The 27,119-nt window shown below is 44.3% G+C and overlaps 3 protein-coding genes across 8 annotated transcripts in view; 2 read left to right on the top strand and 1 right to left on the bottom strand.

Moving 5' to 3' along the window:
* The window catches only part of LOC100115646 (biglycan), a 33,148-nt gene extending 16,200 nt beyond the window's left edge, over window positions 1-16,948 (top strand). For 2 of the 5 annotated variants that reach the window (XM_008216350.4, XM_016989782.3), the window contains 3 exons: window positions 13,160-13,362; window positions 13,441-13,956; window positions 14,043-16,326. In XM_008216350.4, the coding sequence (XP_008214572.1) occupies window positions 13,160-13,362; window positions 13,441-13,956; window positions 14,043-14,375 (1,052 nt within the window). In that variant the 3' untranslated portion in view covers window positions 14,376-16,326. Of the gene's footprint in view, window positions 1-13,159; window positions 13,363-13,440; window positions 13,957-14,042 lie in introns of all 5 variants that reach the window. The other 3 variants (XM_003428059.5, XM_001600263.6, XM_032598870.1) reach the window with 3 other exon arrangements.
* Window positions 16,949-17,050: 102 nt separating this feature from the next.
* On the bottom strand, window positions 17,051-22,201 carry LOC100115689 (protein lethal(2)denticleless). Its single transcript, XM_031930473.1, has 9 exons — window positions 22,085-22,201; window positions 21,509-21,938; window positions 20,079-21,421; window positions 19,670-19,914; window positions 19,362-19,539; window positions 19,041-19,281; window positions 18,754-18,962; window positions 18,335-18,679; window positions 17,051-18,260 (listed from the first exon to the last, which is right to left on the bottom strand). The coding sequence occupies exons 3-9, from the start codon at window positions 20,119-20,121 to the stop codon at window positions 17,500-17,502; spliced, it is 2,022 nt and encodes a 673-aa protein (XP_031786333.1). The 5' UTR covers window positions 20,122-21,421; window positions 21,509-21,938; window positions 22,085-22,201; the 3' UTR covers window positions 17,051-17,499.
* On the top strand, window positions 22,119-26,291 carry LOC100115775 (RCC1 and BTB domain-containing protein 1). 2 transcript variants are annotated; one of them, XM_001600354.6, is made up of 10 exons: window positions 22,119-22,718; window positions 23,229-23,431; window positions 23,573-23,728; window positions 23,798-24,059; window positions 24,147-24,274; window positions 24,356-24,625; window positions 24,689-24,813; window positions 24,900-24,997; window positions 25,083-25,213; window positions 25,286-26,291. In XM_001600354.6, the coding sequence occupies exons 1-10, from the start codon at window positions 22,631-22,633 to the stop codon at window positions 25,424-25,426; spliced, it is 1,602 nt and encodes a 533-aa protein (XP_001600404.1). In that variant the 5' UTR covers window positions 22,119-22,630; the 3' UTR covers window positions 25,427-26,291. The 2 variants fall into 2 exon arrangements, 1 of the variants encoding a protein (XP_001600404.1); XR_004344824.1 differs by having other exon boundaries at window positions 22,139-22,718; window positions 25,067-25,213.
* The last annotated feature ends 828 nt before the right edge of the window (window positions 26,292-27,119 follow it).

The raw sequence follows: 27,119 nt of genomic DNA, 5'->3' as shown, positions 1-27,119 counted from the left end.
TTGTGCGCCTCGAAACAATCGGCGCTGCTGCAGCAGCTTCGCCTCTGACTGACAGCCTCGTCCCATAAGCCGCTCGTTAAAATCCCCCGAGAGAGATAGACAGACAGAGGTGGAAGTAGAGCTTCTGCGCAAGTTTCGCTCTGCTTTATGACTCGGAAGGTCTTTGGCTCGGTGGAAAGTGCCTCGCGGTATATAGACGTCGATACCCGCAGGAAATACGTGGTTAAAAAATCCGCGCGAACCTTTCTGTGTATATAGACGAGCTTTAAATAGGAGCGCTAAACTTTTTCTTGTTTACGATGATTTTTATTGGATGATGGATGTGGAACGGGCGAGGGAGACCCAGTTTCGACATTCCCAACTTTTTTTACGGCCGTGAAAGCTTTTGCAGGCGGATTTCGTTTACGGCCCTGCAGCAGGCGAGCCTTTTTCTCTTCGTTTTCATTAGAAAGTTTGATTCGACAGCGTTATTATTATTTTTTTACTCTGCTCGGACGATTGGATTCGCGAAATCCCGAGTTTTTCGCCCGATTGAAATTCGATTCGATTATTTGATATGTCGTTACGAGCCGTAAAAGCGCAACGGCTTATCGCCGCGATGATAGAGGCGCTAATTTTTGCGACTCCATACTTTCATTTAAACTTGGCGAGCTCTTTATCTGCAATTCCGAATTTAGCACCATTATGGAATAGCAGCGAAATTCTCCTAGATTCTCCCGTACACAAAGCAAAAATCTCAAATGGCGCAGAGCGAGAAAGAGAGAGAGAGAGAGATCTACAGTGAGCAGGCACAAAGCGGAGGGGAAAAAACGAATCGAATAATCGATTGCATTTAATTCGGCTTAAGCGCACAACAAGCGCCGCTGCTTCCAAGGAAAAGTCATTAAACGAGAGAGAGAGAGAGAAAATATCGCTCGTAAGCTCTGGCAAAGCGACGGACGCCCGAAGAAACGCGAGAAACAAAGAAATTAAGAGTAACATCCTGCTCTGCTGCACCTATACTCGTAGCTGCACGCGGCAGTGGTAGAGCAGGGAAAAAGAACACGAGGAAGGTCATTAGCGCAGCCCGGCGTCCGAAGGGTGTAAGGCGCTTATACACATGCGCGCGCGTATAATATATCGTCATGCGCGAGCGGGTTTGTCGCGCTCGATGGCGCTAATACGCGCCATAACGGAAACAAGGGATGCCTTATATCGCGACGACTAGACGCCGACGAGCTTTGGACGAGGAACAAAAGGGCCTCGCTGGGGGAGCTTTGCCGCCGATAAGTCGATCGCGAGATAACGAACTCGGCCGATGCGCCGTTGCAAAAATGGGCGCAATTAACGAGCGCGTCTCTCGCGGCTGTGCATCGATTGCAGCTCGAGGGGATGGCGCGCGGTTCGATGATCTCCCGCATCTACGAACCTTGCCAATTAGATCGAGTCTTCAATTAGGGTAGAAAGCCTCGAAGCGACACGCGCAGCGATCGTAGCATTGTTTGCCGGTTAAGCGCAGAAAGGAGCGCGCGCTCTCCTCCGCTCGGCCGGACATCACTCGCGCCGCATTTCCGGGAAAAGTTCTCTGGCCTTTGATCGAAGGAGCTGAAGCTCCGAGTTTTCCACTTTCCTTGCGGCTCCGCTCACACAAGTGACGGAATAATGCCGCGTCAAAGCGCCGCCTTTATTCGCTCGAAAGTAATTTCGTAAATGCTTCAGCTTGAATCGCGGTGAAATCTGCGTGCGCACCCTATAGTCCGCGAGGATACGTGCCTTTTGCGAAAAGGTCGGATGCCAGTTTGCGGTCGCTTATAACTGCAGTGCAAACAGTTAATTTCGGTCCCTGAAATAGTTCATCGAATATTTCGGCTCTGAAACGTTTCAGTTTCGGCGGCTCGATGAACTACCCGCTCTCTCTCTCTCTCTCTCTCTCGAACTTACGCATAGTTTGTGCCGGCAGAGTAAATTAAGGCTTCGTGTGCTATTCGGATGCATAGTTAATTAAATAACACTACGCTCAGACTTTTACCCCAGCTTTCACAATGACTAATTGATGTATTCATATTTTTTTGTTCCAGGTGAGTCGATCGGCTTTTTCTCCGCACGAGTGAGTTCGCAAAGGAAAACAATTATTCTTGTAATCGCCATTCCCGCGTCTTTTAAAAATTATACGCTGAATGGACGGGTTGTTGTTGACAAAAAAAAACACACACACACACACGATGAGATGGGAGAGAGGAAGGACAGTATATCGTCGAGCGCTGAACAAATTTTCACTCAAGTGGCAATAAATCGGCCGTTCGCGTAAGACGTCGTGATACATTTTTTTCCGACACGCGATTTTCAACTCGTTGGGCGCGTTCGACCGACCGATTTTTCACGAGTCGATGTTCCGAGCGGTAAAGGTGATTTTTTTGCGGACACCAAAGACAACACACCGACGGAGAGAAAAAAACATTTTTATACTCGCCGAAGCTGCTCGGATGACTACCTCCGATGAAATAAATAAATAAACTCGAGCGCGTACTCAGAGCGCTGCAAAAAATGCGATCAGATAAATGCAATAACGTGTGGATTAATTTTCTCAGCGGCGTGCTCGAGTGCGTAATTGGATAAAAATGCTCTCATACCGCGATATATTTGATAATTGATTTCGCATCGATGACTGGAATTTCGTAAAGCGCCAAATTAAAGGCTTCTCAGCAATCCGCGCTCACGCAACACCAGCCAGCTGTCCCCGCGAATAGTCATCGTTCTGTACATACTGAAAAAGTTGGCACGAAAAAGCTTTCGATCAATTAAACGCAAACCCGCTGATCCGCATATATTCGCGCAGCGACTCTCGAGCCGTACACATGGCACTTGTATAGCTACCCGATGGTGTATGTAATTAGCGGGTGGACACAGCGCTGCACTGCAGAGAAGCCTCCCCGGGGTGGACGAGTTGACAGGCGCGACTCGCTTCGAATTTTCCCCCCGAGGCCGCTGCTGCTCCGTATATTATCGGGCAGCGCGTCGTCGCGAGGAGTGACAGCGAGTCCCGCGATCTAATCGACTTTCCGTGGCCCGATGACACGACGCGCCGATGTAGGAAATCTTGCCCGACGCATTAGCATACGCGTATGTCTGCAGCTGGTTATCGATGGAAATGAAGGCTGCCACGCGCGATCGGCTCGGAGGATTCTTCTTGATCGAATCAAGCTCAAAGCTGCAGGAGATAAAACTATCTGGGATCTTTGAGCTGCAGTCGATGAATGTCGACGTTGTATAGCCGTCGAGCTATCGCAGGAGTTGATCAAACTCGCACGTCCGTTTTCGTTTTCAATTCGCGTTATTAAACATAAAATATTAATTATTTTATGTTTAATAACGCTGCCGATATTGGATACGGATGGATATACACGAGTTTTATTTTCATCACCGCGACAAAGCGAGTAAAAAGTTAAAAGCGACTCCTCAACTCCGTTTCGCTACCGTCGTCGGTGAGATTTTTAATAACAAAAAAGCTCGATTCGCGTTGTGCGCATACGTCTCTCTTGCGTTAGTTACGCCTCAACGTAATTAGTCTTCTAATAAAAATGCGATTCGGAGTCGTACACGCGTTTCGTGTGTGAAATTCGCGTTATTACAGCGCCGCAGGAACGATATCAAGCCGGTGATATGCTGAGACTAGCGCTTTGCTTCCAATAATATATGCTGCGTCGTGCAGGGAGGGGCTCAAATCGTGCTGAAAATTTAACGCGCGCGTGCACACGAACCATTATTAACACCGCGATGTTGCACTTTATGTACAGCAGGGCGGAGTAGGCCAGTATTGCACAGAGAGCCTCGGGGGGCCGAAATTGAAAAAGAAGAAGGAAGAAGCCTGCATCGGAGCCCGGGAAACGTACATCCCAGTGCGGGCGCAAACTCTCGCGGAAACTTGAATAAATCGCGGCGGCCGCCGGACTCTCTCTCTCGGCACCTCGAGCCTCGCAAAACTTATAACGGGCCGAGCGTGGCGCGGCCAGCAGCTGGGAAAAAAAGAAGAACGCAAATATAGCGGAAGTGTGCCTCGGTTTTTCCCCGCCGCAGTCGTCGGTCAACCTATCCAATGTGCACGGCATCGTGTCACCTTATCCCGCGGGAAATTCGATAGTCGAGATAGCATCGATCGCGTGGAAGGGAAGCGTGGGCGGCCCGCGGTATCGAGTTCGTTTAGTTTTTTCCCGCGCGCGTGACGCGAGTCTTGCGGGAAGATCGAGTTCGAGGATAGGCCGGACAGCCGATTCTATAGTCCGAGGTACTGGAATCGAAGCCGAACCCCTCCAAGGGCAGCCCGTTCCCGAGCCCGCGCGCGCGTGAATTAATTTCCACTCTGAAGCTTTCGACGGCTCCTCTTTATTTTTCCCGCCTGCGAACGGATCGGCTCTCCGCTGATCCGCTTTCGTCGCCGCTTTATTATACGTCCCCGCGAGGTGGCTTTGATCCGGGATCTATCCTCACTATGCTGATGTCACTCTCCCGTTTTAGACTCGCGCCGCGAGAGGGATTTCTCTCATCCTAGCTGCTGAATTATGCGCTCCGGAAAATAAGCCCCAACGATTGCCCTTGATTGTGGGCGAGAACATAAGTGGCTCGAGAAATTCCACCAACTAGCGGGAGCGGGCTATTGCGCGACAGAAAGTTTGACGAGACATCGAGGCCGGGCTTGGGTCGACGAATTGCGAATCTCTGCCGTTTTCTGCCCTCCCTCCGCCCTTGGACATCTCGACCCTAGTTGGAACTCGGAAACTTTCCGCCGCTGTGAAAAGCTGTGCGAGTTCAAGAGCCTGCGCACGCAGCGGTAAAGAGCGCGGGCACAATGTATGTACAACAAGTCGGCGTAGCCAATCCTCGTAGCAGGCTGGTAATTTAATTTCGTAGGCACCCCTCGCACGTCTGACCCATAAATCCGGCGTTGGATTTTTTCGCCGATGCGGCTCGTACGGGAAAATTCCCCGACGATGGATATTCGATTCCAAGGAAAACAGATCGGCTATCGATTGCCTCGGATTTTCCCAGAGAGTAGCCTCGTCTGCTATTTTGCGTGCGTACGCGCGGCTGCTCCTGGGATTTCTCAAGAGCAGGGTTTGAAAAGACGCGGCTAGTGAGTTGAGAGGTTGGTATACGTGTATATATTCCGAAAATAGGAATGACTTTTTTCCGGAAAAGCGCAGATTTATCGAACCAGAATGACGAATGAGTTTTAATCAATTTCCATCGCAATTCAATGCACCGCCCGATACGCGGCGTCGAATTCGAACGGCCCGATTAAGCTTCTCTCATATCGCCGAAAAATGCACTCGGCCCTCGGAAATTTCGTATTCCAGTGCTTGTGGCTCGTAAAAATGCTCATACTTCGCGCGCAGGCTTATGCGGTTTCACGCCCCGGCCCAAGTTCTTTGTTATTCGACTGCTATTCCGGCAGCCCGCCGCGGGGGTGTATTTACGATTGTATCCATTATATTGCCTAGAAATTACGCGAGAGAGAACAAACGCAGCCTCGCGCTTTTTTCCGTGCTGCTTGTTTCGCGCTTGATACGGCCGCGTGGAATTTTTTTTATCGACGGCCGTTATAAGGGGAGCGACATTTTTACGATTCCACCAGGCAGTCGCGAGGCTTGTTGTATTAAAACGCGCTCGAATAATTCAACCCGGCGGAATTGTTTGCGTTGGAAAATGCACGCGCGCGGAGAATCGTCGCGAATCTCAACAAATTGATAACCCGTGTCGCTCCGATTGAAACTCGCTCGAATCTTCGATTCTCAACGATGTTGATTCAGTCCGCTGCTTGAGCAGCTCCGGCGACTCGAACGCACCGCATAACTTGATTGGAAACTCTTCAGCCTCGTTTGCAGGATTTCAGCTACCTTGTTGCTACGTTGTCGCAGGAAGAATTCCAATGAGACTGGAGCGCGATAATGGCCGCTTCTTTATTTCTGCTCGTCAAGTCGAGGAAAGGTCTTTCTTTAATTAACGTCGGCACAGAGAATTATTTTTAAGTTCAATTAATACTCCCGAGCATGAGAATTTCTTTTTTTTTCTTTTTTTTTATCAAGGACCACTCGTCGCCACCACACACTCGACGCCACATGCATGCAAATTGAATGCATCGCGCGCAAGAACAATTATTCCGGCATCAAGCGTTAATTAAATTTAAATTACGCCATCTACATCCACAGCTGCAAGCACCATAAACAGCCGTTTTATCATCGGCTCCTTGACTTGAGATAATGGCCGCGGAAAATGTCGGAGAAGCCGCTGGCTTAGAATGCAACAGAGCGACGATTTTGGACTATCCGCGCATTTGGCAAAGCGCAGGGCGCGGGCGGCCTGCTGAAAACATGCTCGAAACTTGTGTGCTGCGCGGCGGCGTCTCCCCGAGGCAAATAAAGCCAACGTCTCCTCGTCATAGCGCGCGGCGCAGCAAGCCCGAGGCCATTTCCGCGTTTGATTTGCATTTCCTTCGCTTACATTTTCCCGAGGAAATGCCGGCATCGCGGAGCATCTCTTCGGGGCGCGATGTCGCGTTCAATTTGCATTTTCCACTGCGAGATTGCGTCTAATAATTTTCCGCGCGTCGCGCCCCGTCTCGGCCCCTCCCCGTGCCAGCATTTTTCTACACTTAACCCCGGCTTCCCCCCCCCCTCTCTTTATCTCCGCTCGGCGGCCTTTGCATTTTAAGCGCGCGGCCGCTCATTCTTCGTGCAGCTTCGTAATTCACTCGGCTGCTTTCATCGGTCAATTGACTACTCACCGAGACTTGCCGCGGCCTTTTTCCTTTCCCTCCTTGTGTCCCGCGGAGAGCCGCTTTGCATAATCCCAGCTCGCTCGCATTAGCGAGCTCGTCGTCGAATTTGGCGCGATTTGCTATAGAGAGAGAGAGAGAGGGGGGGGGGGCCGTCGCCGAGCATCCCGCTTGATCGAGTTGCGAGATACGACAATTCAAGGCGATCCATTCGATTCGCTCCGCGCTGAAACTGATAAATAGATTACCGCATCGCTTCGGCCAAGGACGTTCCGCTGCGAGATATGAAGGTGCGCGCATTCAACGACTCGCGCTAATGACGTTACGAGTCTCGGCTCTCTGCACTTTCCAGATTCACCTCGCCGCGCCTGTTTGCACGCATGCCTTCTTGTATACTTTTATGCGTGCGGTTTGCGCAGGGTAGAAAGCTGCTCTTTTGTTTAGCTAGTCGCATATCAAAAGGAAGCCGCTCAGGGTGAGACAACAAGTGAATGAAAATGTTCGCGTGGGAGTCCTAAAAAGCCGATTATCCTTTTCTGAAAGTCGCCCACGCCCGCGCCGCCGTTCCTATGCAAATCAGCTAATTTCGGCTCATAACGAGGCACGTTCTGAGCGATCCCGTCGCGCTCCGCCCGAACATTTATATGCATGCGCGTCAGCGTGTATTACGCAGTATTTTTAGAACTTCCATGGTACCCCGCGCGTATCGACTGCGGAGTCACGAACACCGTGCTCTACGAGTACGCAGTGGCGCGTGCAGCAGGCATTTCGATGTGGTTTTTTCTGGAAAAATGTTGCTGATTGCGCGCGCGCACGCGCGCGCGAAAACGAAAAGTTGCTAATGATGAAGCGATTGTAAACATTGCAGCGGGCCTCGCGTAAAGTCAATTCGATGAAGATCCGACGCTCGAAACACGACTTTTTACGCGTTCCCAAGCAAAATAAACAAAGCCACTTGACTCGAGGTCGCTGTTTTTCTTGGCACCGCGAGAGCACGCTCGCAGCCTTTGACAATGTTATTTACGATACATCGCATACTTAACTCCGGTCCAATTTGTCAGGATAATCGTCGAGCGTTTCGTTTGAAATCACGTTTTTTCCCACGACGCCCTGCACCCGCAACGTCACGGCTCGACTCAAAACAGCACTGACAGTCGAACGGATGAGTGACGGGATTGCGGAATCCAAATTTTTTTCATTTTCCCCCTGTCAGCATAAAATATCGAAATTCCGACGGTCGAACGAGTCGAATCATATCCCGCGCTCGTGTTCTCGCCGATGCGAGCACAATTGCGCCGCTTTATTCCGAAGAGAAGGCGGTAAAGGTTCTCTATTATGACGCTTCTCGCTCGTATCGCGTGTCGATATATAAAAGGCTCTGTGTGTGCCTCGCAATCAACTCGGCGGGCTAAAGCAATTTCTCAAGACGACAGGCGAGCGGCGAACTCCCTCAAGATCGTCGCCTCTCTAATCCGGCCCCGACAACAAACACACGCTGCAACTCCACCAACTACTTAGACCCGACGAGCTTTCGGTGTTCCACGACGTTTTACAATCTTTTCAGCGAAAAAGCCGAAGAGGAAGCGGAGGAAGAAGGAGGAGAGAGTCAATGCCGGAAAGAGCTGTTGTTTTTCTTGGCGCCGAGGCTCATAACGTTTCTATTTATTTTCGAAGCACTCTAGCCCCCACGAGAGGGACAGATATCGGCCCGACACACGTCGCCGGAGAAAAACAAAGGTCGCGTCAATCAGAGCGCCATCCTCTAATTGCCCGGGCTCAGCCCTCTTATATTCGCGTCCTTTTTCTTCAATGCTGAATGATGACGCTTTCGGAACATTTATGGCCCCCGCAACAATGTGGTTCGGGCTGACTGGAGCTCGTCGCAATCGGATCAATTCGCTCTGACAGGCGGGCTGCCGCGGCTGTCGGGTTGGTTATTTCATCGGACAGATTGAATCTCGATAAAGTCATCGTCAATTATTCGCTATCTGATGCATGTCCGCGAGAGTAAACGACGAGTTATCCGTGCAGCCGCCGAGGCTAATGTTATAATAGTGAATTGCTGCAGTAACAGCTCTTCGGACATGGATCATTTATGCGCATATTTCTATGGATATGTAGCTATAATCGGGGGAACGGTATGTGGGTCAGAATTTTTCTGGCGAGAGGCGAAATTAAGAGCCATCGCGTGTCGCTCGAATTTTGAACGATGATTCTCGAGACACGATTGCACCCTCGGCCGGCTAAAAATACGCGCGCGACGTCCAGACCCTGAGACCTTATTAATACGGCGGATGAAAATAACAATTTCTGACGCTTATTCTCGTAATTTTGGAAATATCTTTTATGTCACAGCCGCGGGGCTCGAATGAATTTCCAGTGCGAAGAATGAGCTTGACGGGCGGCGCTTGATTGACTGCAGCTGCGACGCTTTTCATCGGAATTACCGAGGCGACTGGAGTCGAGATGAGAGCAAAACGATCGTCGGGGCGCGAAATTTCGCGAGGAGTTGGTCGCGTGATGTTTGGTCAATGGCTCAGCAGCCGTCGCTGGAGGGGCGGGTAAAAGAAGAAGCAAAGATTTGGGTACCTATATATTTAGTCAGCGGCGCTGGACGATCCGGATTAGCGTTTTAGCTGCAGCGCAGCGGCGGCGATATTTATAAGACTGCGGGGACCAACTTTCGAAATGTCCTGATTCATGCTCATATTTCGGGTGCTTCGCAATTAGCAGAGGGCCGTAGAGGGCGCGGTGCGTTAACAACCCGTTGAAAGTCGTTAGCCGGCGGAAGAAAAAGCGCCGTTAAAACGCCTTTGGCGGACAAAGAGCCGGGAGACGGTTTCGCCCCCTCGCGTTCTTCGTGATTTGCACGGCGATTCGGGCTTGGAATCTTTCGATTAGCTTCGATTAGCGAGCTAGTCTGTTTTGCGCGAGGGCCAAGCGGCTAATTTATTTAGATGGCCCAGCCAATTCAAACTCTCGCTCTCGTTCGCCGCGATTCGCCATTATGGCTGCAGACGAGCGCCGCGCCTGCAGCGGCCGTCCGTTATTTCTGGCCGTCCCGCGAGTCCCTCGGCTTTTTCGCTTCGCCTCCGTCGCGGAGAGGTCTCGAGTGCCGTTGCGAAATAATCCGAGCGTAATGAGCGCAGCTGCCACTCGGCTGTGCCTTGCCGCTGCCGCGTCTCGCGCGCGCGATCGGATCGATCATTGTGCAGGCTGCCTTTTTCCGCGGCTGTGTCTCCGACTGGGGAAGATATCAGATATCGATTTATCGAGTACGTCGGCGGCTGATTTCTTTTCCGCGGAAAATATCACTATTCGGCTGGCTGCATCGCGCGGCCTATAATCGATAGCGAGCGCGATTACGCCTAATCAGATTAGCTTCGCAGCTGAATAACTGCGCTAATTTGCAGCGCTGGAAAACGAGTTTTTCTCCCCGCGGCGGGTATTAGCCTCCTCGAGGGGCTTTTAATGCCCCGGCCTCCTCGACTACACTGCGTCATCCGGTCGCGCATCGCTTTCTGTTAAAGAGCGGAGCCGGCATTTCGAAATAAATTGCACTCCCGGATTCGCCGCGCGAAGCATGATTATCCGGCTCAACGAATTTATTTTTGTAAACTCGCAAGAAGCCCCGGCCGTGCGCCGGCTTAGCTGGGTAAGCTGCTGTTTTACGACGAGCAAGTTCAAGTATGCTCGGCTGTTTTTGAAAACGGCCGGATTTGGTGCGGCCTGCATGCTCCGATCCAATTGGACAACTAGGGGCTAGAGAGGCCAGACGCCCGTTGCCCGACGCGCGGATAAGTACAAATGCCACGCGGAAAACAACGAGTCAAAGCTGAATTTAGAATGACTCGCGGCCTGGCTTCAATGGACCTGCAATCAGTCTCTAGTTTGTAGTTCGAGAGCCGCTGTGAATAATTGGCCACTTGTTTCCGAGGGCGCTGCTCCATCTGCCTCTTCATAGTCCGGGTCTTATCGGATTCGCGCATTATTCGCGAATCATCTCGAGCGCGCATGTTTACAGCCACGCCGTCATACGTAGCTGCCAACTGCCATCAAAACAGCGCATTCTTTCTCAAGTTTTAAGAAAAATTTCATTACGCCTCCAAACTTGGATTCAATGAAAAACTTTTAACACTTCGTAAAAGCCGTGAGAACGCTCCGCAGATATAAATTTCGTCTAATAAAAGACGAGTCAGAATCGCACGGCGTTTCCCCCTTTCCTAGAGAAGCAACTCGAGCGGCATGTTAACACTGCTTTATGATTGTAGACCGCCGCCATAAAATGTATTACACGAGTATATCATTCCGCTGGACGTATCTTTGGCTGTTACCATCAGATAGAATGTCTGTCGCCGTGCGGCCGTGCAAGATTTATTGCGTCTTCTCTCCGGTCTTTTCATACTGATAAAATAACACGCGCGTCGTTTTCTCCTCATTCTCCGCTGATATAATGTTTACTTATTGAAAGCGCGCGTTTAATATACTATTATATCGCAGGCGCGCCTTTCGAGGCGAATGGAGAGCAATTCAACATTGAAAGACGTCATGTGGGAGGGAGAGAAATCAGACTTAAAAATATTCATGCATGCGATAAGTTGCAAAGTGGAAAGTTCGCAGCGCTCGATATTCCGCGCGGAAAGAGCAAGTTTTATCTGCGCCGCGAGAGTTTTCAGGCTTCGACACTTTTCAAATGATTTTATTGTCCCGTCTACGCGTCTACGCTCTTTTCCCGGCGCGTCTTTGTCTCCCCCGGCCTTATCCGTACACCGCGCGTATGTTCTGTAATGATTTTTGCATTATTCGGAATCGACGATGCTTTCGTGGATATTAATCTCGCTGTATAACCGCGCAACGAATTCAAAGTGCACATGTACACAAAACAGAGTCGAACAGCAATGCTTTTTCTTCCGTCGATTCGCCGCGCGCTGCGCCAGTCGATATCGAAGCAGCCCATTGTGCAGCTCGAGTTCCCATTTACCTCTCGGCTGCAGAGCGAAAGGCCGGGAGGAATTAAGAGGAGTAAATTGAATCAGCGCGCGTTACAAGCTGCTGAAAAAGCGTCGCGAGTTTAAAGCCTCGAAATCGCGGCATCGAATAACAGAGTTAATTAATTAAATAAGCGCAACTATCAGAAGAGGGTTTGGGGGGAGGGGGGGGGGGCAGCCGAGCGCAAAGCTGCTTACGGCTCCCTCTCGATTGTACAACTTTTTTCCAACTTGAATCGGCGAGGTATTTTATTTGAGAGAATCCAATTCACGCTCAGCCATCGTGCGCAGGACAGGGACTTGGCAGTTGGCGGCGCTTCTCGTACGCTCGTTTTATATGTTGCGCCTCGAGGAACAAATTCATTTATGCGGCGTATCAATTTTCGAAAATAATTCTCGGCTTTATTCGGTAATCAGCTTTTCCATCGTCTGCATATTTTGAGCGAAATGCATTTGGTAATAAAATGTGTTGAATAAAATAATCAGCCGCGACTTTTGTTTGCATCCGATCGATCCGCGAAGAAGCCCACACAATCGGGTTCAACGCACTTATATCCTATAACGTCATCGTGTCCTATGTTCCTGGCGGCACTAATGGCGCTCGGTCGGATTTCACGGTCAGGAGTTTTCTGCCTGGCTGGGCGGCATTTTGTAGAAGAGGGAGTTGCGGATAGGACAGGGTGCGCCGTGAAATTTCGCCTTCCGTCACCGCCGTCGTGCGAACGGGGCCCTATAACCCTCCCTGCCGAAAAGGAAAAAACAACGGCAATTTTTCCGCGTGCAGTTTCCGACGGGAATTCGATGGGCACGAACGGCGACGAATTTCCAATCAATTTGCGCATGTATGCAGCGCGCGAAGCGGAAAAACACTGCAGCGCCGTAGATGTTTTCCAAGCCACTCGTTACGCCGGCCCGTCCAGCGATCGGATTCACTGCCAACAGTTATAATGAATTTGTCGAAATGAAATTGTCCGCGCACTCGCGCGAATGAAATTACTTTCCATTGCACGCGGGAGCAATGCGCTTAGCGAGCGCTCGAGAAGGCATCGTTTCGATAAGCAATCCGCGGCACAGGCGTCTGTCTATTGTCGATGTTCACTCGAAGAGAGCCAAGACGGATGCCGGGGCTAGAGAAGACGATAAATTAAGCCTTTTGACAGCGAGCTCCCCGCGAGAGAAGAGCTCTCGAATTCCCGATCGACTCGCTGTTTATTCCCTTTTCACACGCTGCGCGCGATAAAACGCGTGCGCTATTTTCAAGCTCCGCAAGCTCGTTCCTCGCGCTCTGCACGCCGGCTTCCATAAAGTGGCCGGCGCTTTAACGAGGGCGGCTATTCGATCGCTTTTTCAGCATAGTTTTCGAGATTTCGGGGGCTGAAATATTCGAAAGCCACTTGGTCTAGTATAGCATATACGATTGCAGGTGCGATGAACCTGCTGGCGCTCCTGCTGCTGCTGCTGGTCGGAGGCCAGGTGTCGAGCGCGGGAGCCGGATCGATGATCCTCATGGACCCGGAGGTGCCGCTCAAGAAGTGCAGATACTCCAGGGCCTACGGGATGTTCCAGGCGCAGTGCCGGGACCTCAAGCTGAACGACATTCCGCCGAACCTGCAGTCCAGTATCGAGGTAGGATTTAATAAATTTAATAAAATGTCTCGTCTGTCGATTTTCCCCGCGATTTCATCCTTGCCGCATCTGGCGCAGATACTGGACGCCAGCGAGAACCGCATCCGGGAGCTGCGCAACGACAGCCTCTCGAGGTACAGCAGCCTAAAGTTCCTCTACATCCAAGACAACTTCGTTCAGCAAGTGGCCGAGGGCGCGTTCCAGCCGACCTACTACCTGGAGGTGCTGAACCTCTCGGACAACGGGCTGTTCGAGCTGCCCCGGAGCCTCTTCCAGCTGCAGTCGCTGCGCAACCTCTACGTCAACTCGAACAAGCTCGGCGACTCGTCGTTCAACGTGTCCGGCGTGAGGTCGCCGCTCAACTGGCTGCACGCCTCCAACAACCAGCTGACCAGAATGCCGCGGCTCGCGCCCCTGGCCATGCTCACGAAGCTCAACCTCTCGCACAACCACATCAGCAGGCTCTCGAGCGAGGACATCGCGCCGCTCTGCTCGCTGCAGCAGCTCGACCTCACCGGGAACCCGCTCAAGTTCAGCGAGAACAACTGCGAGTGCCACGAGTTCAACAAGTGGATCAAGAAGAGGAACATTCAGGTTCGTGCAGTTCTCGAAATTACGCAACAGCCGCCCCAAAATAATTCTTGCCTAATTCTCCCCCTCAAACTCGACTTTCATTTCAGCTGATCCCGAAGCCGCAGCTCGAGTGCCCCTCGTCTCTGCGCGATCGCTGCTCGCTAATCGAGTTCTCGAACCGCACGATGTCCCTGTACAGCGGCTGCGTGACGAATTTGCGCGACAAGGCCGAGGCTCAGAAAGCCCGCTCGACCTGGATCTGGATCGCCTCCTGCATCGGCGCCTTCGTCAGCTGCATCTGCGTGGCCTTCTGCTGCCTTCAGAAGCGCAACCGAAACAAGAGGCAACGACTCAAGGAGCAGGAGATCCACGCAGCCAACAACGCCAACACCGAGCAGTTGCTCAACAAGGACAAGGAGATCGCTCACGAGCAGTCCTAAAGGGCTCGCGTGCTTATACACGCTATACTCGGGACGCTCGTTGTCTCTGCGCGACTGGGACAAACATTATACTAGATGATTGTTTTTTTTTTTTGTTTTTTTTACCCCCACGAGGTGCGTCGGTTAACGTGCATCATTTCCTGATGGATCTTCCACTGATCGTACCTTATATTTTAATAATGTAATAATCGTCCTTCATATGATTCTATGCGCTTGTACATATATGCTTGCGCACGCGTGCGCCGCGTGCGGGCTGGTATGATTGGTATAATTTTTTTCGAGGACTTCGGAGAGAAGCGAATTCGCATACACGATATATATATACTCCGATAATGCCCTATATGTATGAAGATACACAACGCATATTCAAGTCGAAGCAAACTTTGTTCATACTGTTTTTGTGGAATATTATGAGAATTTTAACGATATATATAACTCTATCGATTCACACAGTTCATAAAGTTTATCAAGGGGAAAAAGTCTATTATAAACCGTGTGCGCAGCTATACTGATTTGCATATGAGCGATTCTCCAGAGCGCATTTTAATCTCGTACAAGCTCGGAATGATTTTTCGATAAATTAAACTCTACGTACTAATTCCGCAATATATATGTATGACACACCAGCGCCCAATTTTGTACCGCGAGTTTTTTCAAATTTTGCCTAAACGATAATATGTATGATTATACTGCGTCGTACGTTCCACTTTTATACGATTTCATAATGAATCCGATACACGTATATATCTTCGCGTAATGATAACTCGTGTAATGATATGCGTTCCACGCAAAACGATGAATCAAAATGTGTTTTCTTATATAGGTAACTACTTAAAACCGCCAAGGAGTGGTAACAATATCCTCACGGCACAGGCGTCGCTTCTTTTCTCTTTTCTCTCAGCACTGCGATTGAAAATAAAAGAAAATAATATGAAATATGCAAGAGAAAAATGAACTGAAAAATGCTAAGGGCTCTCCGTGATTCCCACAAGCGAATATCTACTGAAGTGTACGATGCATCCAGTAAACAAAAACGGTGATCGAGTCGTTGGACGAGACTGAGGCTCTCTTATTGCTCCTTCGCATATCAGCGGCGCAGATTCAACATATCCAAGATAATAAACCAAATAAACGAATATCGCACTTGATTGCGTGTATTCCAAAAGGTATATATTATGTAAACAAATATATATTATATTCAAAAGTAAATTAAGCATTATATTTGCTGTTAAAAATATAGGACTCGGTGGCGAGAATACCAAGTAAAAATTATTAAATACATTAAAGCATTGCTCATCATTTAATAAAGAAAATATGGAAGGATATGGATGAATATATTATAAACTTGTAAATGCTTGTTGTTTATTCAAGGGATGTGTAGGCACGAGAAATAATGCTGCATGTTTGTTTTCGTTTACTGGATAAAGCCGGCGTCTCTACTTATTATACGTTCGATAATTCAAAAAAATAATGATGAAATGTTTTATCAAAAACGATTATGGAAAAAAGGAAGAAAAGGACGTGAAAAAAAATTTGGAAAAGAGCTAGTTCGGAAGCCATTTATGCGACGTCGTCATTGACGACAGCGACTTTTTTGAGACTATTCATGTTATTTTTTATACAGAGAATAAGCGAGATTTTATCGCATAATAGTCATTAGTACGTAAGGTCTTATCCGTCATTTCCATGTGTATGAGATAATATATAAATATTTATAAGCTTAAACGAAGAGTTATTCAAGTGAGACGATAACATACTAGCCTTATTAATTTATAATTGTATTGTATTTTAGAGAAGATGTTTTTCGATAACTGCGCCGCCCATTACTTCGAATCCATACTCCGAGACTCGACGGTGTAGCTATTTTATTTTTTATGTACTTACATATGTTCGTCTTTTTCGCATAAGAATCGCATTCTCTTAATTCCACAAGTTGTAATGTTTGTAACTCGTTCTTTTTTTTGTTCTATTGTAAAAAAAGAATCCTTTCGGCCGAGCGTTGAATGTAAAACTAATAAAGTTTTTATTCCGATTCAATTGCTGATCGTTAAACTTAAGTTTACTAATTATTTTTGTAATTATGTGTCATACCATGTGATGAAACGTATTTAATTTTGCTACATTTTCTTGTACGTTATTGAGTGCAGTTTACTTAATATCAAAAAAGATGTGGTAGAATGAAAAGAGCAATTTCAGTTACCGTTGCTATTCAATCGTATTTACTGAACAAAATGTGTATATTGATTAAGAAAGCTTTTTCTCTAATTGAATTATTCACAATGTATATATTCTCATTCGAGATCTAGTTTCAAGTAAATCCATTTAGTTTGTAAGATTCGTCGTAAATTCAACTGTATAGGTTGAATAGGGCTACATTACTGATAATAGGAATGGAGCGTACAAAGACTATACATGCAATCTTGAAATTGCCCGATTTCCGCTTTGCGTTAGAAACTTAATTTATTACGCCTCACCATACAATTAACGTAACACATCTAAAAATCACTTCACGTTTGACAATGATGTACGTGTAATCACCGAGATTTGATGTAATAAACGTTTCTACCAAAATACAACCTTGTTTATTTCATATTCCTACTTCATTGATTATTAGTTTCAAAAAACAAGTGCATGCATTTAGGAAGGATTTCATAATGAATATTAAGATAGGACGATTCAATTAATGAATACTGTTTATTAAAGTAAGTAATGCGACAACACAGAAATGAAAAACAAATGTATTTTAAATGACAATGATGAAAATACATACTAAACGACGTATGTATCTACCAAACTCGAATATCTGTATTATATTCGTCATTCCTACATACTTTATAAAAGAAAGGAGACATCTACGTGACAGTGATGATATCTAACAATGAGTAATTTACATGAACGATTTTTTTATGAAAATACATTGCAAAGTCTTTTTATGCTTAAAAATGTTTATCACATGTTATTATTGTCTTCGTACTTCCCAGAACAACTTGTACACTAGACGTGTAAAAATATCTGAAAACGGCTTCAAGACAATTTATGCAGAGATGCATATGGAATTAAAATTTTAATCTGCGTATAAAAATAAATACGAAATAAATGTTTAAAAACTTGTTCTGAACAAGTATCAAGATGAGCAAGGTGACTGCCGGTTCGAGCTGCTTAAACTTAAGTTATTGTAAAAATTCGTGATCGCAGGTACAGCACAAGGCGAACTTCTGGGCGTCTTTCTCAGATCTCCATTCTTTATCTTACTAGCCCTTCTCGTCGGAGTCTTGCGGATTCTCTTGGGGCTGGGCGAATCTTGGCTTATTCTGCTTCCGCTTCGCTCAACGCTTTTCCTCTTGTGGAGTTCTGTTAGCCAATTCATCCTATCTCGGGCCTTGATGGGGGAATTGGCAAGAAGATGAGGAGCTGTGCCGTCCACTACGAAATTTGGAAGGCCAGTAGTAGGTGAGAAAGGTAGCGCTGGAATTCGTTCGTACGAGCAATCAGCCAGTGATTGGTCGGTAAATTTGCTAGTTCGTTTACTTGGAGTCAAGAGTTCCGGTGTTTTCCTGCTGTCGGCAATGCAACAGGGATCAGCTACAGTTTCTTCGACAGATTTGCTGGCTGGTCTACTTTTATTAACGGGTTCGGGTGTCTTGCTGTTATTTGCACTCGAGCTAGGACTAAAATGTAATTTTCGAGCAGCACGATTGTCCAAGCTTGAACGTCTGGGAGAGGTGACGAGCTTTTCCAGAATCGGCGAAAGAATCGATTCGCTTTTCTCTGAGGACACAATGTTGGCGCTGGATAATCGTGATTCAGACTTTCTGATTGATTCACCATTTGGAGTAGTCGTGCAAGCCGTATGGGGGGTCAAGACTTGTAGATTGTCGGATTGAGCTAGAAAGGAATTGTGTTAAACAGATCAATAATAAAACAAGTTCTTCTATATCAAGGATTACTGTCAAACTTACTTTGGACTCCGTTTGATGGTTGTTCGTAACGCTCAGCGCAGCCGAATACATTCATTTTGTCTTCGTCGCTGACTGGCTCCGGCCTTACTCGCCAGATCCTGTGGTAACAATCATCTGAGCAAGTGACGATTTTCGGTTCACCTACACCACACCAAGCAATGCAAGTGACTTCGTCCCTATGTCCAGAAAGCTTGATTATCGGAGTTCCCGGATTTCTCGTGCGCCAAATGTAAGCCGTTTCGTCGTTTGATCCACTGGCGAGATATTCTCCGTCAGGGCTCAAACAAGCCTTTACGAAAAATGACAGAATCTTGTCATCAGATCCGTGTCCGTAGTATTCGGCAACTAATTTAAAATAAAATTTAATAAGTGTTGATAATATAATGCTTATAGAGACAAAACGAGCTTGTCCAACTTACTTGGACTTGGATTGTAGGATGATATATTGTAGGCATAAATCTTCTTATCCACGCAACTGGCATACAGTGTGATTCCAGCTGGATCAACTAACAGAGAAGTAAAACCATTATAAGTATTCCTTTTTCCTCCATAGTGCATAACATGTTTGGCTACAGGCTCTTTTTTATGTGCAGTGTAGTTTTTCCTTAGATCCCAAGCTTTGATCAAGCTGCAATAAATTTTAAAAATATGTAAGTAACATACATTTATAGTAACCTATGAAATAAAAGTGAGAAATTCTTCATACCCATCGCCTGCGGAGCAAGAAAGCAAAGTATAATCATCTTGAAAAGCAAGAGCTGTGACACTTTGGGTTGTAGTCGATTTGGATGACTGAGATGGTGTTCTGCGATGTTTGATTGCGTGTGGCACCTTTAATTCATGGGCATTAAAAATGGAATTATCTGGCCTAGGCTGACCCTGACTGTGATTTGCTCTGATGTCCCATATCATGATTGCCCCATCCCTGGCTCCAGTTGCAAATACAGCTATGAAAAAATAATACTTCAGTATTTGTATCAAGAGAATAAATATATTGTACTCTGAATTTTACAATTTTTATCTTTACCTTTATCCTGATGTCTAAAAACAACACTTTTTACAGAATGTGTATGGCCATGGAACACTTGTAGCTCTTTGATATCAGAGTAAACATCCCAGAGGCAAGCAGTTCTCTCTCCTGATGCTGTTAGAAGTTTTAATTCCTGAGGCATCCATGCTATGTCAAATATAGCATTATTGTGTGCCTGAAATCGATCAGAAAAAAATAAAATTTTGAGGATTTACTTTCAAGCGCACACTCAAAAATACATTTAAGCATAAATGCATTATACTCGATATGAATTTTACATGCAAAAAATCAGTGTTGACAAATACCTGTGTTCCCTCTAATGGTTCATGTGAATCATAAGCAATTGATGTATCCTGCAAAGCAATTTTACCATCTTCATTGGCAAGGGCTATGACTTGTTCATATCCTGGTGCAGATGAAAATTTGCAAGCAAAAACTGGGGGCTTTGGATTATAATCTGCAGCATTTGGATTGGCTGCAACACCTGCATAGACATCCTCATGGTAGCACTTCAATCGCAACAGTGCAATATCATAGCCTTGGATACTTTCTGTGAAAATAAATAAATTTTAGTCAATGAAATTACTGCTTATGAACTAGCAAAAGCTTGTAATGAATGAACACCAAAGCATCAGAGAATTTCATTATGAGAAGACAGAGTAGTTTAGTTGTAGAAATTATTCACCAACGAATTTTCAATTCAAAATTACTTACTTAAACCTTTTTCTCGGGCAGTAAACGATTGTACTATGTTCATTATGTTTTATTATATAAAACAACGTTTCCAGCTACTTCAGCAGTTCGGCTATACCTTTACTTCAACCTCAGTCCTCATACATGTATGTATATGTACATACAACATCTAAGATTCAGGCGGGAAAAACTATAAAAACACGAATATGAGAGAGCGCTTAGTAAGAACACTCCTATAACACGCAGATGATGAGATGCTTGTTTTGTTCGCGATTTTACACATATCCACGACAGAGGGCGTTCGAGATATATCGATCGATTTACGGCGGGAATTTCGCTTTTTGTTTGAGGTTACTTGAAAATGAAGGCAAGAAGAATATTTAAAAAAGACAAGTTAAATTTATTTTTTTGGTACACGTACAATATATTATAACTTATGTAACATCAATCTATTTCCACTGTTTCAGACTTTCCAACTAAAGTGCTCATGTTCATTGTACCGCAGATTACTATCAAAATTTCTTCAATTTTATCTGTTATTGACCCGACTGTTCTAAAATTATTGATTGTTTGATTAAATCTTTTTAGGTATTTTTGTTCCTTTAAGGATTTGGGCTTGACACATTTCCATCCATTAATCTTACAGACCTGTTCATGTGGGAATTCTCTGTCTACCATTACACCATCACCAGGTCTCAACAATTTTGTTAATCTAATTTCACAAAAAATATTTGCATTGTGCTCATCTTTCTTGTAAGGTTCACTAATGTATGAGATGATCCCACCAAGCGACGATCCTACAATGACTTGATAACAAGAATCGTGACCTTGTATCTCTATACAATCAAGTACAATTTTAATTTCGCTGAAGTGAACAGGCCAGCTTTCTGACATTTTCTCATACAATGGTAAGGCTATCAAAGTTTTAAAACATTCGCTCAATACTCGAAGAGTAGTATGAAAAATTTCCTCGCATTTCTCTGCTCCGTCGCAGTGGAATAACATATTTAAAAACCTATAATCCAAGTTTTGTTTTAACATAACATACGTCATTATAACCCTGTTTCTGGGGGTTATTATTTCTGACTCCTTAAAAAACTGTTTTGCTATCATATCAGTGATTGCATTTAAAATTTCAAAGGATTCAATGCCAGTTGCTGTTTGAAGGTCTTTTTCGTTCTTAATATACTCCGATAACATACAAACTCTGTTTGCATTTTCTTTGTCGATAATCTCATCTGCCATGTTCCTCTTTTCGACAAGTGAAATGCCAGATTTGTCAAAGGTTTCGTTCTGTCCATCTGGTAATTTGCGGGAAGGTATAGCACTTTTTTTTAAAGTCCTTCTCATTCCTGACGTTGTGTCTATACGGGGGGGGGGGAGACAGAAAAACCAATTAAACCATTAAAACAGAAAGAAAACACCCCACATCACACATCTATCTAACTCACCTCCATATAAATAGTCAGAGCTCGAAAAGTGCAGCGAGCAGATTCTAGTATTCTGGGAACTGGTGACCTTGACTCCAGTGACGGCTTTCCAAACCTCATGCATATCCGTCTTCTCAACTTTACCAGGTTCATCACCGGGTCTGTACACAAACCTCTCGTTTGCCATAGGAAAACGATGAAAACTGATATCCGGGTTTTTCCTGGCTCTACTGGAACAACCCTCTATCGCGCACTTACCGCCAGACTTTTTCTGTATGATCGACATTTCAAATCTCAATATTCTCAGGCGTGTAACGCCAGCTTTTCCACTGCAGCTCTTATCCGCGCTCTATTATGCGCTAATGAAGTAAACAATAACAAATGATCGCTACGATGATCGTTAACTCCAGCTATCGCCGCGAGAAGCCGCCACCTTTGCTTCTCTGAATCTCTGCGCAATAATAACGCCTGGAATCAGCTGCGCGCGTAGCGTAGTGCATGTGCACAGGTGCACTGATAGTAGTTGTTATATATATATATATATATATATATATATATATATATATATATATATAATGGTGTAGTATACGAGTATACCTTTATAGACAGGGTATATGTATACAGGTATACGTTCACATAGGTTCGCACACCAAGTCACCAACGAATGTTGACGTTTGTTCCGTCCTGCGCGTAATCTTTCAATTTCAAGTCCGGAATATGAAGCGTTGTTCGATCCTCGGAAAGTTCTACTGGTCTGACTTCTCCAGTCCTTCCAGATTCAGCTCTACTTAGTTACGTCTGTTGATTTGATCTTAGAACCTCACTGCACCGCCGATGACACCTCGATGACGACTACACGACGTTCTGCCGGAGGTGCATAACCTCAAACGATAATAAAGAAGATAAAAGAGAAAAGAAAAAAACGACGTCAGGCCGTTCATTTTTCTAATTCGCGCGCGGTCTTCTCTTCTTGCTCGTCAAGCAGTCGCAACAAAGGAAAGAACAAAGGAAGGTGGAGAGGGTTGCGGACTGTTGGAGCGACTGAGTTTTCGCTTTAGCACTTCGACGCTGGACTCCGCCGAGACGACGTCGTTCAGGAGGACGCATTACGGCTTCGGAGGACTGCTGGACGACTTTTTCAAGATGTCGAGGGCCGACTTGAAGAACTGGCCCATTTTCAGCTTGCTGGAGCCCAAGTTTATATCAACCATTCATATGGCTGTGGTTTATGGTGAGTCTTGATGCTGTGTTACTTTTCAATGAAAGGTCAATGCCTGACGGGTCTTGGAGCTAAATATACTTTCTCAGTGTTTTCATTGCTCTCATTGAGCAGTTTACATCAATATAACACACACATGCGATTAATATTAATTTATTTTTATCAAATCCGAGTGTACACTTTTAAGAAAACAAACTTTATGATCTCTATTGACATGGGAATGTATTGATGGAAGTTAACATCCATAGCAATTACATGGAAGATTATTTTTATCTTGTTGCTCTTAATGAAGAGACAAAGCCACGATAAAGATTGTACTTGAATGCTTAAAATATCTAGCGTGGGGGCAACAAACTCAACGAAACTTTTCTATTTCAAAATTTGAATATTACAAACAAATTGCTTAGCCAATTTTTCTTATGTTGCCCCTTTTGGCATTATAATTATAATACATATACAGACCTTGAACTGCACATATGGTTATCATAAATAATTTATATTTCTTATTATTAATTTCAACAGGTAATTTAGGGAACGAAGCTCTAATTGTAACAAAAGATGGTGATGTGTATGCCTTGGGGAGCAATACTGCTGGCTGTCTGGGAACTGGAGATTCTCACAGTACACTTCATCCAAAGAAGGTTGAAGCTCTCTGTGGAAAAGGAATAAAGACGTTTGCATATGGTAGCGGACCACATGTTCTTGCTCTTACAAACAAAGGAGAGGTACCAAAATAAATTTCTATTCTACTGGCAATCTTACTTGTAGTTTGGAACTTTCTTCACCTAAATTTATGAAATAAAAATTATGTTGAAGTAAACCATGCTTGTTAATATAAATCTACCAATTGTGGTGATTTCTTTCAGATCTACTCCTGGGGTCATAATGGCTACTGTGAATTAGGAAATGGTTCCACAAATCAAGGACTGACTCCAACTCTTTGTTTAAATCTCAATGAAAAAGTTGTGACAGCAATAGCATGTGGCAGTCATCATTCTGTTGCTCTCACAGAAGATGGTGAAGTAAGTTTAGGATAGCTGCAATGTTTTTGTAAAAATATTTTTTTTATCGAAACAATATTCCGTACACAGGTATATTCATGGGGGCAAAACAATTGTGGTCAAGTTAGTAGTGGAATAAGTTCCAATCAAGGTGCACCACGAAAGGTGAACTCAGCTTTGACAGGAAAAGTGGTTGTGTCCATAGCATGTGGTCAAACATCAAGTATGGCTGTGACAGATGTCGGTGAAGTTTTTGGCTGGGGATACAATGGAGTTGGACAACTTGGCATTGGAAATTATGTCAACCAATTGAGTCCTTGCAAAGTCACTGGTTTGAATGGAATTGTAATAGGTAATCATTTTGACTTTCAACATTCAAGGGTATAGAATTGATAGATTTGTATATCAATTTGGTATTCATGTACATGTATTTTTTTAGAAAAAGTCGCGTGTGGATATGCTCATACCTTAGCGTTAAGTGATGAAGGTGCTCTTTACGTTTGGGGGGGTAATGGCTTTGGACAACTGGGACTAGGAAACAAAGCTAATGCATGCACTCCTATAAAAGTGAGTTTCTTGATTTTATATATTTTTTAACGTCATTAAACAGTATTAAAGACATTTCTTTCTATTTTGTTAAAAAAAAAGTTAAATGTAACAGAAATGGGCAGGATATCAGACATAGCCACATTGCATTACAATCACATAAGTGTAGCCATGGGTCAGGGAGGTAAAATCTATATGTGGGGTCAATGCCGTGGTCAAAGTGTCACTAGCCCAATGGCAACTCCACTGCCTCACATACATGATGCTCTTGCATGCTATGCAACTCCTAGTGTCATGCATCAGCCACTCGTCCTGCATGCCGAGGAAGAAGTTGGAATTAGTGAAAGTCTTCGAAATGCTTTTGATGATGCAGTGAGTTAAGATTTTGTAAAACTGTTGATTTTTAATGTTGATTCTAAAGTTATTTTAATCCAGGCTACGAGCGATCTAACGATTCAAATTCAAGGGAAACCAATTTACGTACATAAAGCTGTTCTGAAGATTCGTTGTCAATATTTCAAGTCGATGTTTCAAGAACACTGGGCAGAAAACAATCGAGAGTAATAATTCGTTTTATTTATAACTTTTTTCACAAACGGCAATTTTCATCAAGAATTGTAATAACTGTATTTAATTTTTTCCATAGCGTAATCGAACACAGTCAATTTTCCTACGATGTATTCAAATCGTTTCTCAGGTACTTGTACACAGATGAAGTTGACTTGCCTCCAGAAAATGCCTTAGGTATAAAATTTTAAGATCTTAATTTTTAAAATTGATTGAGAATTAATATTGTTACGTATAAACAATAAGACGTGTTGAATTTTAGAATTATTGGACTTAGCAAATGCGTATTTTGAGACGCAATTAAAGAGACGTTGCGTTCAAATGATTAAACAGGGAATTACTGTTTCCAACGTTGCATTCCTTTATAGTACCGCTATTGAATACAATGCCAAAGTAAGTTGAATTTTTAATTTTCTAGTGAAAGTTCTAGAATATAAGATGATTCAAAAATGCAATTATCCGCAGGAATTAGAGGATTTTTGCTTTAAATTTGCCTTGAATCACATGACTGCTGTGATTCAGACACCAAATTTTGCCAAACTAGATGAATCTATTATAAAAACTTTCATAGTGAAGGCTGCACAGGCTGGTGCATTCAAAACTTAGATTGTCAAGGCAGAAAACTGAATAAACCTCATGAAAATGATCTCCTGAACTCGGACCACTGAGCGCTGAAAATAGTACATTTCGCATTTAAAATTTTAACTTTATTCTCTTACTCTAGACATAACGTTTATACGTAATTTGTTGATAATCAACGTTCTTCATACGTAGCATGAGCGGTATTATGTATTAATTAGAATAGTTCCACTAATGAGAATGACGTTATTGAACATAAATTGTTGGCCAGGAACTCGAATGAATAATATTTTATCACAGCTTTTTTTGATTATACGTAAATCGTTAATGATTCTGCCGATGACTGTTAAATTTACGGCAGCTTGCTTAAAAATACTCTAATAGCTTAATATGTTCGTTTTGTGGATATGTGATCGACATTGTGTACTGTTTACCTGATTTCGTGATACTATGGTGATTATAAGGTAATTTACAACATTTCGCACCTACCGTTAATTAAGGTAGTCTTCCGAAATTATCAGCGAATATTGTATAAAGTAATTTCTTTATTGGATTAAGCATATAGAAAATGAAGTACTTATTGTTGCGAAAATTAGCTGCAATTTCAAGTTGCACACGTAGAGGGTTAATTGGTCCAATTTAATAGTTAGATGAATTGTTTTTTCATCGTAAGAACGAAATTATTGAATACCATTTAGAAAAATTAAAAAAGGTTACCTTGGCTATGTAATCTCAATACAGAGGAGTTTGGTTTTTGTTCTCCATGCGCTGTATACTCTAGTTTGTACATAGAATTTGTAGTGAGCAGGGTGAGATCGTTGATACTGTTTTGTTGTCTGTTTTTATCATGATCAAATAAAATAATAAAGATGATTATAATTTTTCAACTGAACAAAGCGTGTCGTCAATGCTAAAAAATGGGTAAAATATTTCAAGCGGATAAGAGCAAGTCTTCAAATAATTTGGTACATCAGTTTTATTACGATATATTATATACAAGCAGTAAATTTCGTTTGTTCTCACTTCACTCCATGCGATATATATGTTTGTTTTTGTCTATCGTGTAATTTATTTTCATTTTTCTCTGTAATTAGAGATAATTAATTCATTCATAAATATAATCGGCTTACATTATTGTAATGCGCCTCTGTCAAACAAGTTCTCTCTCTCTCTCTCTCTCTCTCTCTCTCTCTCTCTCTCTCTCTCTCTCTCTCTCTCTCACGATAAATCTCACGCTTATCTCTCTCACCATACACGCATGAGCGCAATCACCCCAACAATACGTGATACACTATTATCCTGATACTCATTGTTCTCGTTCTTCGTCCCTCCATTAATGAACCGTCGCGCTTTTTCCGAGATACGAACTCTCGATGTATTATACTTTCTTCATAGATTTTTGCAATTTTTTTTTCTGTTTCCGAGAAAGGAACGATTCTGTACATCGTTGCTTTCTGGGAATATGTTTTCGACCTTACACTCATTAGTACATCATTAATTGTATAGCAATAGTGATTTTTCGACTTTTTCGTCTTTTTTCAGCTTTAGTTAGTATAACAAAAAGCTCGTTAAAAAAATAAAAAAACAGCTAGAGTCGCTCAAGTTTCACTTTGTATATAATTATGTCCTTTATAGGCGTACAATATTGGATGCGAGTGAGTGTTTGTAACTGTGATATATTTTATATTCAGATGTTCTTTTTTTACCCGAGGAAGATATG

The sequence above is a fragment of the Nasonia vitripennis genome, chromosome 4 (genome assembly GCF_009193385.2).
Source record: "Nasonia vitripennis strain AsymCx chromosome 4, Nvit_psr_1.1, whole genome shotgun sequence".
Lineage (NCBI taxonomy): Eukaryota > Metazoa > Arthropoda > Insecta > Hymenoptera > Pteromalidae > Nasonia > Nasonia vitripennis.
Note: the sequence above shows the minus strand (reverse complement) of the source record. Positions and strands in the feature narration are given on the sequence as shown.

What these genes read in the sequence shown, in the direction of transcription:
- LOC100115689 (XM_031930473.1), bottom strand. Translation starts at nt 20,121, where the DNA reads ATGAACATAGTACAATCGTTTACTGCCCGAGAAAAAGGTTTAA. An exon ending in TTTTAGACATCAGGATAAAG is followed by an intron (nt 19,282 to 19,361) that starts GTAAAGATAAAA and finishes ATTTTTTCATAG; the next exon opens with CTGTATTTGCAACTGGAGCC. An exon ending in TCTTGCTCCGCAGGCGATGG is followed by an intron (nt 18,963 to 19,040) that starts GTATGAAGAATT and finishes AATTTATTGCAG; the next exon opens with CTTGATCAAAGCTTGGGATC.
- LOC100115775 (XM_001600354.6), top strand. Translation starts at nt 22,631, where the DNA reads ATGTCGAGGGCCGACTTGAAGAACTGGCCCATTTTCAGCTTGCTGGAG. An exon ending in CTCTCACAGAAGATGGTGAA is followed by an intron (nt 23,729 to 23,797) that starts GTAAGTTTAGGA and finishes TTCCGTACACAG; the next exon opens with GTATATTCATGGGGGCAAAA. An exon ending in GAAATGCTTTTGATGATGCA is followed by an intron (nt 24,626 to 24,688) that starts GTGAGTTAAGAT and finishes ATTTTAATCCAG; the next exon opens with GCTACGAGCGATCTAACGAT.